Source organism: Pollicipes pollicipes, unplaced genomic scaffold, assembly GCF_011947565.3.
Source record: "Pollicipes pollicipes isolate AB1234 unplaced genomic scaffold, Ppol_2.1 Scaffold_5724;HRSCAF=6776_pilon_pilon_pilon, whole genome shotgun sequence".
In the NCBI taxonomy this organism is placed as follows: Eukaryota; Metazoa; Arthropoda; class Thecostraca; order Pollicipedomorpha; family Pollicipedidae; genus Pollicipes; species Pollicipes pollicipes.
In genome coordinates this window covers 21935844-21947870 of record NW_023596746.1, presented here as the reverse complement: position 1 = coordinate 21947870, position 12027 = coordinate 21935844, and the positions used below count along the sequence as shown (strand labels likewise).

Genomic DNA, 12027 nt, shown 5'->3' with positions numbered 1-12027 from the left:
GTAAAAATTACTAGCTTGCTCCTAATGTGAAACAGACAATACCTATTAGAGTTGGTTTGCATTGGGGGTGGGGGTGGGATCTGGAAGAACTGCTTCTTGAATCACACATTTTGTCTTGCAGAATTAAACATACTATAACACTTTCTGCAGTCACTTTTCAATTCTAACAAGGCCTACTCAGAGCAGCATTTCACTAGCAATTCTATCCACAGCATTCTGCAAACTGGAACTGTTCATCACAGACATCATGATTTACACAACCATCATGAGAATGGGTACCTTCAGTAAACTGCACCTATACACAAGGATGCTTCCCTAATTATCAACCAACTCAGCAGGCTGACATTCTGAGTAGCATAGTCTTTTTTAAACAAAAACAAAGAAAAGAAAAAATACACTCAAAAGGCTGATGGTTAAACCTACTGCCTTTGCCTTGTTGTTGTTTTTTGCCAGAAGTTCTTTCATTATATTGCAAGAATTGTATCACCTTTTTCCTCATCATAAGTCCTGTGGGAAGAAGCAAGGGAGACCACATCCATTTAGCATGGTTTTTAGTGAATACTTATATTTTAACATCATGCAGGATACTGATAGTCTGTGAGACAGAAGTTCCATGCATGGTTCTGCGCATCTAGCATTTATTTTTTAACATAAATCAGGAATTCACCTAATATCCCTGAAATGTTCTGAAAGCTGAGGAGTTAGACTAAGTTAGACTATGTGAGGATGGAGAGGGGACACCATGTTTGCTTCTTCTAGTTCTTGTGGTCTGTATTTTAATATGCACATGTGATGCAAAGGATGCTGATTCTCTGTGCGGTAGAGGTCCAATGCATGGTCCTTCATCCCCCAGTACCCATCTATATACAAAAGCTGGGATAAATAAAATGCAACATAGATATTATTATGACCCACCTATCCTACAAAACTAAGACTATACCTACAAATGCTTCATAATTTAGGTAGGGTCTTAGGCTCGTCTTAGGTGATTTAGGTTGCTCTCTGTGCCTCAGTGTGCCTCGGTTATGTCGAATGAACAAACACCAGTTATGAACCTGTTTTCCAAGCATACAGATGTTCAGAAAAGATGATCATTTCTTTCTGACCCTCTCTACTTCACTTAAATAATCCTGCAATATGTTGGTAGCACATTCCACTCCCCTTCTTTTCCATAAATGGTGTTAAGTCAAGACCAAACAAAAGTGAAAATATTAATGCCACTCAGAACCTGTTAGAGTTGAACAGCTGTCTTTAGGAATCATTCTCATCTGTCCATCTATTCATCATTTTTCTATGGTGTAAGGGAATGACTTACTTTTCAATAACAATTGCAATGAATTGGTGGTCTAAAAATTAAACAAGTGCCTTCCACTCCTTTCAGAAAGCGGGGAGCCTTATAGCGTCACGCAGTAATCGAGTCTTATCCAAAAACCGCCGTAAAATATCTTGAACAAAAGCATCTTTATAACGCACCTACCAACGCGTCCACCGGTACTCCCCCGATTGCGCGCTCACGTATCTGGCGGCCGCGTCTTGCCGAAACGCCGGCCCTCGCGTCGCTGAAGCGTTCATTGTCGGTCAACGTGGCGCAGTTGACCATTAGTTTAGTTCGTTTGGGTTTGGCGTTGGTTTGGCCTTGATTTGGCGTAACTGAAGAACCTGCGGTTATGACAGGCATGTTCATGCTCACATTTGTGTCATCCCGTTGCATTTAAATATATTTTAAAGCATAACCATGAGAACGAAATAAACGACGGCAATATCGTGACCCAATCCAAAGTCAAACATCTTAAACACCCATGAGGAGAAAACTTAACGCGCGAGTTTAAATTCATCGTACTGTGTTAAAGGGAATACTTCACATTTGAAGATATTGGGGCAAGCACCGCACATGATGAAACAAGCTCACATTTAAATACTGATATACTATTGAAGTGAAAAAGGCCGCTTTAGACATTACAAATCTCTGTATAGTAAATTAGCTACTCAATGCGTCATTGTCTGATTACGTCATCGCATTTTGCACAATATCGATTGAGAGCCAATTGACCACCGGCATTTCTGGAAATCATGCACACGAACGCTAGATGTGAATGTCTCGACAGCTACATTTGTCTTGGTCTTAATCACCGCATGGCTTCTGGTATGGAAGGATTTGAATGATGTTATTATGACGTTATAAATGCCAAGGTGACCTTGAAGTACTCTCTTCGATATACTTTTATTTTTGCGGACGTATAGCTCAGAAACTGGAGTGTCTTATGGCTTACGAAGGGCATGATTGTGAACAGCACCGAAAGGTCTCCAAGATGGCTGGTTCAATTCCAAACCGCCTGTAAAATCACGCTCAAGGCGCACGACGACTCATGCGAAACTCCTCGCGCGACGCATTCCATTTCAGGAAGTGGTCGAGTTTTTGTTCGGTACGACCACAATTTATGTATTTGTGCATTATTAGAAACGAACAACGACGCGGCCACATTTCAACATTTTTAATCACTCCAGCGATCGCGCACTTCGTCAAAAATATAACTAACCATCAAAACATGCCACGCAACGGCAACCACACCGTCCAGTTTCGTCGCAAAGCTTCGTGTGCGTACGATAGGCGGTGATGGCGGCAGTCTGCTCCAGGATGAATCCGCGCGATACGAAAGGCCCTGCGTGCCAACGACAGGCGGAGAGCTGACAGATCACGGGGGCCCGCCGCTGCCGCCAGGTTGGCACACTTGCATCCAGCGGCACGCGAGAGAAACAGCGACCGGATCGCCACTGGAGCCCGCGGGTCAATAATGCCCTGAACGCGGCTGTCGCAATTGGTGACCCGGTCACCAAAACCGCGCCAGTCCAGCGTTCGAGCAGTCGCCGCCGTCGAATATCGCTGACGATCCTCGGTGGCGATCATGGTCCTAAAGTGTATGACATCTTGTATCTTGCTTCAGTGACACGCAACCGTCCCACCCCCGACCGACAAGCAAAGTAGCTTATGGGGGAAAACGTGGAACAGGGTAAGGAGTTAACGAACCTCGGGCGTAAGGTAGTGACGAATAATATGCAAGCAGAAAAGGATGGAGCTGCACTTTTTGACAACATGGTTACGTGCGTCTCGCAAGAAAGGGCGCTTTCAATAGCAACAACTCCCCCCTCCCCCCCCCCCCCCCACCATATTTTCACAGGCGGCGAAGAGCCTTATTTACGCCAAGCAATGTCAAGGTAATAAGATATCATGTTTTCCTCAGTGATTCTGGAGTGACGAGAAGCAAAAGGGCTGAATTGGAGGACTTCATTCCAGATGAGTTAGATGCGAAGAAGGACTGGGTTAGATCACTTGGATGCCATCCTCCTGTCGGCTTTTTAAAATAGATGGTTGGTCAGCGTGAACGGAGTCTAGCAGTCAGGTCTGGAAGGGCGTTCGTGATATGCTGAAAAGGATAATGCGGACCGAGAATCCTTGAGAAACCCCGTTAGTCAGCGGCCAGCCAGGGGCGGATCCACAGAAGGGGGGAGGGGGCACGGGGCCATGAGCCCCCCTTAGGCCCCGAAGGGGCCCATTGGCTCCGAGGGGCCCATAGCCGGGCGACCAGGTGGAGTTCTTTTTAACGCAAAACGCAACAAAACTGGGCACTTGTACTTTCAGGCGACCAAAAACAGTTGTAAACAAAAGTGAAGGGTCTATGAGAAGTCAAAACAAATTGTTCAATGATTAGAAAAGCTGTGAACTGGAAATTTCAAGCCCCATTACACTGTCTATGGGCCCAGGCAGTTTCGGGGGGACCTACACACGCATTGCGGGATCATTTCCATTGTTAAGGAGCATTCCACGCTGCCTTTCACTTCTTAGCATTTGCTCGGAGGGCCCCACGCTGTTGCTGGGACCCTTCCTGATAGCGTGCCGGGCCATTCTTGTCAAGCACGGGTCCTTCCACGGATTTATTTCAATCGCCCGAAAGGCTCTGTGAGCTATAGCCGGGGTATTTTCGATTGCTCAGGGGCCCTTTATGTAGGCCCCGGTTAACCTACCGACACACTTGCGATATGCTCATGGGCCCTCGTCTTTGGTCTAGGGTATTTTCAATTCTCTGTTACTTGCTTAGGGCCCTAAAATATTGTCAGGGGCCCATCTGATGGTCTGCTTGGGCACACTCAGTCCTTCGGGAGCCCTCCACACTGGGTGTTGGGTACTTCTTTTCTGAATGGGGGCCCTACGCTCTTGTGGCAATGCCTATCTGATAACCTGCTCGCGCACACATTCGATCGTTCGCGGGCGCTCTACACTGGACCTTGGCCTCGTGCTATTTGAATGGGGCCCTACGCACTTGTCAGGTTCGCCTCTGTTTGCCTCCTCGGCTGCACTGCATTGCTTGGGGGGGGGGGGGGCTCTGCACATTGGTTCTTGATGTTTAAATTTAGTCATCTGCTCTTATCGGGGCCGTCTGATAACCTGTTTGGGTACAACCCATCTTTCGGGGCCCTCCGCACCGGGTTTTATGTACTTCTTATTTGAATGGAGGGCCTCAAGCTCCTGTCGGATCCCCTTCTGATAAGATGCTCGGGACCATTCGGTCGTGGGCCGCCTCTACGTCTGGTTTTGGGTATTCCTTTTTGAATGGGGGCACCTCGCTTTTTTCGGGGGCCCTGTCTGTTAACCTGCTCTGGCGCGCTCAGTTATTCGCGGCCCTCTACATCGTGTCGTGGGTATTTCATATTTGAACAGAAGGCCCTTTGCTCTTGCCGGGGCCCCATCTGTTTACCTGCTTGGGCATACTCGAATATCCGGGGGCCCTCCACATTGTGTCTTGGGTACTTCCTACCTGAATGGAGGGCCATACGCACTTGTCAGGGACCCTATCTGTTTGCCTGTTTGGCTACACTGGGTTCTTCGGGGGCCCTGTATATTGGGTATTGGAGTTTGAATTTAGGGCCCTGCATTCCTGTTGGGGCCACATGATAATCTGCTGGGGTACCCTTCATTTTTCGGGGGCCGAACGGACCCAGTTTTCTTACAACAAAATTGGACGCCTTTGGACCTACAAACGACTAAGAACAATTGCTACCAAAAGTAAATAGCTTATGAGGAGACGAAGTAAATTTTTCCCGATTGAAAAGGCGTTACTTGGGGGGAAATTTGGCGGCTCATAATGCTGTCCAGAGACGTTACGCTGCTGCCCGGGCCCTATATGTATACTTGCCGGGCCAATCTGATCGCTAAGGAGCTTTTCATGCTACCTTTGATCTCTCTGCATTTCCTCGTAGGGCCCAACGCTGCTGTTGGGACGCTATCTGCTTCAATGCCTGGGTACTCTTGATCGATGAGGTTTTCCTGCATGGATTTTTCCCACTCGTCAAAAATGCTCTATTCACTTTTCTGGAACCTCGTATGTCAGGGTACACTCAATTGCTCAGGGGTCCTTCATATAAGTCTCCGGTTCTTTCCACTTACTTGGAGGGCCTCGTGCTGTTCCTGGGGCCCTAATAAGGTAAGGCGTCAAGACACTCGATGTTCAGGGGCCCTCTACCTTGATCGAAGGATCTTTCCCTTTGATCTCAGTTGTGGAGGATTCTTCACTTCTATCGAGGCTCTTTTTGTTAACGTGCTCGTACACCAATGATCGCGCAGGGATATTCATTCGCGGTCTTGGGTAATTCCCCTTTGCTCAAAGGGTCTTGCACTCTGGGTGAGGCAACATATGCCAGCCCGCCGGGGCACTACCGATCGTTAAGGAGACCACCCCGTTGGTCTTGGGCTCTTTTTGCTTGCTCTGAGGATCATATACTTGTTGACGGGAACCACTTTGTTGACCTCCTGCAGCACCCATGATCGCTCAGGTTTCGTTCCAAATGCCCTCGGTGCCTTTGCCTCAGAGCAGCAGCCGAATATGCGTCGATGGATTTTTACGCGCAATTGCCGAACGCAGTTTTACAAGTCGTCGACGTCGTATATGTCATTTCCATCGACTATTGAGTGTGTGACACTTATCATATTAGTGCATCACGCTCTAAACGTACTTTGACTGCTAGGATATGTTGTACTCCTTTATACAAAGGAAGAATTTTGCGATAGTCATCAGCCATCAGCTGATTACATCGCCCAGCCGGCTAGCGGTAAAAACATGAGCTAGGGATCACGCCCGTGCTTGGTTTTGATGGCTGTTAGCAGCCAGCTCAAGTTTACTTCGCCTATTGTTCCGGAACACTTAGCCTGAAAATCACGGCACTTTACACGGCCTGTAGAAATTGAGTGAATTCTATGTGTATGAATTAGTAGCATGCCAGCTTTATAGAGTTGTGCACAGCAAGATGGGTTTCCGTATTTATTAAATACATGAATAAGTATATATATTACATATGACTTGTCTTAAAATGTAACGGCCAGAAAGCAAGAATATTTTTTGGAGTGGGCCCCAAGCTTCAGGGAGCCCCACAAAGTTGCGTGCCCCCCCCCCCCCCCCATTGACGAAATCCTGGATCCGCCCCTGCGGCCAGCCACCTGCCGTCAACCAGCACGTAGCTCTCAAATAAACTCTACCATACCACCGCAGCTTTTTCCGAAGGGCGCCATAACCAACCCCAGCAAAGAAACGGCTGAGATCAATCCAGGTGGCGGCAACGATGTGACTATCGTCAATCCAGCGCACCGCCCACTCGACCACCGACCAGTTATAGGAATGTGCGCGTCCAAGCCGCACTGTCACTGGTTGGCTGACGACCCGATCCTGCGAGAGCCCATGCCCGTTGGAGATCCCTGCGGTTAATGGCTCTTTCAAGCGACGATAGCCGGTATCCTTCCAGTGACGGAGCGTTCGTGATTAGCTAAAACACCGGCCGGCATGAGGCGAAACAAGCTCGCAACTGACGGAGACGCACGAGTGAGTACGAGATCAGGAAAGCAGCGTACACGACACTAATTTCAAACCCCATCACCACTTGTGGGCAAACAATCCAAAAAACAACCAGCTCTGAGAAAAATTCGCAGAAATCCCATCAGATCACTGCTATGAATTTCATGATCGTCTGCTGTCTTCATTTGACCCCTACCTTACGGCATCCTGAAAGCCGATTTTTAAACAAAATAACTGTGACGCCAAAAATGCAAGGGCTTGAGGCCATTCTCGCTGGTGGCACGCTGTTTGTTTCTCGACGCATTGTACCAAATCCAATATCCAGCAAATCGTCAAATCTCCATGAAATCCCTGTGAAACGCACAACCCAGCAAAACATGTATTAATTGCACTTCGTTCACGAAATCTGACTTACACACCGTCCCTAAGCCCGCGCCGTCATCAGCTATCGAAGCAGCGCTGGTCGGCGTCGAGCCCACTGAGGAAGCCGTTGTAGAACTCCTCGCCACTCATGGCCGGCTTGCCCTGCAGCTGCAGCCGCGGCAGACGCAGCCAGCCGTCAGCGCAGCGCACGAGCAGCGCGCGCCGGCGCCGCTCGAAGCGCAGCAGGCCGGGCCGCGCCGCCTCCACCGGCACCGCGCCGTCATCGTCGCCGAGCGCCGGCAGCCGGACACGGCGACAGCGCCAGGATGCCGTCAGCGGGCCGGGCAGGGCGCGGCTTTGGCGCAGCAGCGCCGCCGCCGGCCGCGTCCACTCCACGCGGTAGTCGGCCGCCGTCAGACGCGGCGCTGCAACAGGGACTGGCCGGCTGACGGGTCGGCAGCGGCGTCCGAAGGGGGGGGGGGGGGCTGGGACGAAGGCGGCGGGACTAATGGAGTGGGGGTGAGACGGAATCACAGCATACAGGGGAACATAACATTGTGCAACGTGATGACAGCGAATAATGACAGCGCGTAGGCAGAAAGGGAACCGGATGCCTGCCTCAATCAGAATAGTTTACATAATGTTTCTGCATGCACACAACACACACTGCGCTGACTTTAAGCCCTTTCTAGACAGGCCGACGCAGTACGGCCGGAGACCCCTTCTGCTCAGTCCATATCCCACTGGTCGGTGGCAGGTCTCGTGTGGCCCCGCTCACCGAGCGTGACACCCTCCTTCGGCTGGGGTCGCGCGCCACGCAGGCTGGCCGGCAGGTCGTCCAGGCACCGCTCCAGCAGGGCGGCGCCCCGCTCGGCCAGCTGCTCCGTCAGCTGGTGCACGTCCGCCGACGCCGCCACCGGCAACGTCGACTGCGCCAGAACGTCCCCGACGTCAAACCTGCGCGCGTCACCAGTCAGGCCGATTCGAGTCGGTGAGTGATGGGGAGGGGGGAGCCAGCAGGCATCCGCCCCCCCCCCCCCAAAAAAAAAATCGCCGGTAGATGGACAGCGGGGGTGATACTTGAGCGGCGAATAGTTAGTTGGTAGAAGTAGATGTACGAAAACAGCGGACGTGGCATGAAATGTACCCATTTCAGTCATGATCTCCCTTCAACTCAACACTGTGAGCAGACCGAAGTCAGCAGATGGAAGCTCGGTCTGCACTGCAGGCGAATTGCCGAGCTGTTTGAAGTCGTACAGAGTGCGTCACCCTCTGCCATGCAGACCTTGTAACAGCCGTGCCAATGTGCAGCAGCGCACACTCCAACTGGACTATTCTCAAGTCAGCGAGTGGCATGCGGCCAGCCTCAGCGCACGTGCCAGCCGCTTGAGTCGGCCGACCGGACGGGACTCGCCGCCGGAGCCGATCGACCGGACGAGACTCGTCGCCGGGGTCGGCCGACCGGACAAGACTCGCCGCCGGAGTCGGCCGACCGGGCGGGACTCGCCGCCGGAGTCGGCCGACCGGACGAGACTCGTCGCCGATGTCAGCCGACCGGACAAGACTCGCCGCCGGAGTCGGCCGACCGGGCGGGACTCGTCGCCAAAGTCGGCCGACCGGACGGGACTCGCCGCCGGAGTCGGCCGACCGGACAAGACTCGCCGCCGGAGTCGGCCGACCGGACGAGACTCGTCGCCGATGTCGGCCGACCGACCGGGGCTCGCCGCCGGAGTCGGCCAACCGGACGAGACTCGTCGCCGAAGTCGGCCGACCGGGCGAGACTCGCCGCCGGAGTCGGCCGACCGGACAAGACTCGCCGCCGGAGTCGGCCGACTGGACGAGACTCGCCGCCGGAGTCGGCCGACCGGACGGGACTCGTCGCTCACCTGTGGGGCTTGACGACCATGATGGTGACGCCGGTGGTGCGGTCGCCGGCCAGCAGGGCGTGCACCACCGGCGCTGCGCCGCGCCAGCGCGGGAGCAGACTCGCGTGCACGTTGATCACGCCTCTGCCGGCGGAGGGTGGAATGCCACGGTGCAGTAGGGAGTGACGCCATGTCGTAATAGGATTTGCAGGTCGGAGTAACCCCATTGTGCGCTTCGCCCATCCACAGTTGATGAGAACGCACTTTTGGCATTGGCGTGAGTCACATGAAGCAGTGTCACAAGTACTTGGGAAGCGTCGTAGCAAGGAGAATGAATACCGGTTGAGCTTCCAATTCTGAGAACGCGTCAACGCCCTTAGGCCACTAACGTTTTGAGACTCTGGCTCACAGCACGCTTTGCAAACACTTCGACGGTACGCCCACAGCGGACCAGTGTTTGATTCCCGGCCGATAAAATGGGCTGCCACTATGAGCCATAGATTATTAAATGGAATCGGTTGATCTTGACTCAAAAACATTCCCTCAACAATGTCTTACTCCAACTCCGCCTAGTCAGGCGCGAGTACACCCCGACATACGCGACCTTCTTGTCACACGCGACCTTGTCAACCTTGTAACTGTTCGACAAGCACGAGCACGGAAAACAGGTCAACGTCGTCATCTGACCATGTCCCAAGACCATGACTCCAACCAAATGTCAGCTGGCCTCGCTGACGGCATGTCCGAGGCCAGGCTCGTCATAACCACCCACAGCCCCCGTCTGGCACGTACGCGGGGAACAGATCGATGAGCCGGCGCGGCAGCAGGTGGCCAAACGAGGCGACCACGCCCAGGTTGAAGCGGCCGGCGGCCAGCTGGGGCGGCCAGTCCAGCACGGGCAGGCCGTTTTGCTCGGCGTACCGCCGCACCGCCGTGCGCCCGGCGCGAAGGCGCACGCTCACCACGGCCAGGTCCGCAAGCTCGCCCCGCTCCCTGCCGACGGCGGCGCGCCGGTCAAACCAGAACGGACATGCAACTTCCGCGTTCTGAAGCTGGTGCCAGCTGTCTTTAGGAGAAGTTGTGCAAAGGTGTAAGGCATTGTATGCTGGATGTTACAGGCAAAGAAAGACCAGTTAGGCCAGGTACAGTTATCCCTATGTAAATTGCAGTGGTGGCTGACACAGTCACAACTTTCTACAAGACCAGGCCAACATAGCATACCAAGATGATGTAGTCAACCTTAGACCCTATCTGGGTCTTAGCTGGTGCAGACACACATTTGCTGAACAAACTAACTCAAAAGTTTGAAACCTGGGAAGTGGCATCTGATATATTGGTGGGCAAAACAAAGTGATCTCACCAGCAAACAATTTTAAAGATGCACACACAATACAAACCTTTTGGAATGCAGCATTTGTAAGGAGGGAATAGCAAAGTTGTCTGACCCAAAATACAGAATGCTCATTGGTTTTGAAATGCCTTGCCCTGGGGGCACTTTAAATCCTCCTGATACAGTGCATTGTTTGTAGATTTGAATGGAAAGGAAAGATGTATATAATGATATTTTGGGCTCTTTGAGTATCCTTGAATATGTTTTTGTGAATGCCCTGGCCATTTTTGAATGGGCAGAATACAGCCCCCATCCAGCCTGAAAATACAAATAATCAAAAGCAAGAACATGATTGCACAGGAAAGACCTGCTGACATACATACATGATACATGACCTGGCACACTGCATGAACACAGCAAATGCTTAATTAATTATTGTAATACAAAAGGTTTAAGAACACCAATGCCACAGACTATAAATGATATGGCATGTTCAATGCATAACAAAAGTAACCAGAGATGCTAAAAAGCAGAGCCACACAATCATATGGGAAAAAGGCAACAGGCTCATTATCTGGCAGCACTGGGCAGGAGCTCCAGGGCAGATGGATTATTTGGCTTCAATGATAGGAAAGATCAGCTGGCAACTGGGCAACATGGTCAATGCAAACTTGGGACAGGCAGCTGCAACAATATGTTAAGCACAAAATGATCTTGTTACATCCTGAAAGACAGAGGTACAATTGCACTCTGAAGTGGACTGGCTTAGCTTGCGTGGGGATTCAGGGCACAGAGGGAGCTTTCCTTAGGGAGTACTCTGATCCCCAGCAAGCTCTACCAAACATTGATAAGTAATATCATGAAAATAAAAGGCACTGAGAAGCTGCAGTTTTGCAGCTTGTCCTGCATTGGAGAGAACTATCAATAATGTCTCCTTTGGGCAACATTTAAAAAGGCATTATTTCATCACTCAGTTTGGTGAAATTCAGAAAATTAATTTAGACATCAGACCATTGAGTATATTTGTTCAGGGAAATTCCGAAAATCAAGTTAAGTGAAAGAGATTGTAACAGCAAATTAAAAAAACCATTATGTGAGTCACACTGAATATACACAAAATGTGTAACCTATTGAATTACCCACATATTCCATTTCTCATGACCTTCATCTAAATCCAGATAGAATGACCCAACCAAAACCGCACACATCAATGCACTGCCGATAGCCTCGAACATGCCCTTATCCCTTGTTATTAACAAGATGCTGGTGACAGAACATGTAATCATATACGAGCAGGAAAACAGTCTCATGCGGCTCTTCAGCTTAATATCACCATAACTCAGTGTAACTGCTTCAGCCAGCAAGAGGTTTCTTAACGGGCCTGAAGTGACGTCCAGGGGGAATTTGCCTCTGAATGTCACGCAAAACGTCATGTTAGGTGGGCTAAACTTGTTTATTAGTACACTCAACCCTTGCGCCGTCCCGGAGGGTAGTTTTACTATGTTCTAGGGCCTTGAGTTTAACCCGCCACTCGTACAGCCGGCAAAGCATAACAATTGTCTCGAGCGCGTTGGTTACGCTTTCTGAACCATGTCTGTGAAGTAAGCGATTTATCCAGCGATTTTTTTTC

General features: G+C 50.9%; 1 protein-coding gene across 1 annotated transcript; it reads right to left on the bottom strand.

The window, feature by feature from the left end:
• Positions 1-7280: 7280 nt before the first annotated feature.
• On the bottom strand, positions 7281-10773 carry LOC119102814 (methionyl-tRNA formyltransferase, mitochondrial). The gene is made up of 6 exons (XM_037226266.1): positions 10465-10773; positions 9860-10060; positions 9089-9211; positions 7981-8159; positions 7575-7627; positions 7281-7370 (listed from the first exon to the last, which is right to left on the bottom strand). The coding sequence occupies exons 1-6, from the start codon at positions 10680-10682 to the stop codon at positions 7281-7283; spliced, it is 864 nt and encodes a 287-aa protein (XP_037082161.1). The 5' UTR covers positions 10683-10773.
• Between the last annotated feature and the right edge of the window lie 1254 nt (positions 10774-12027).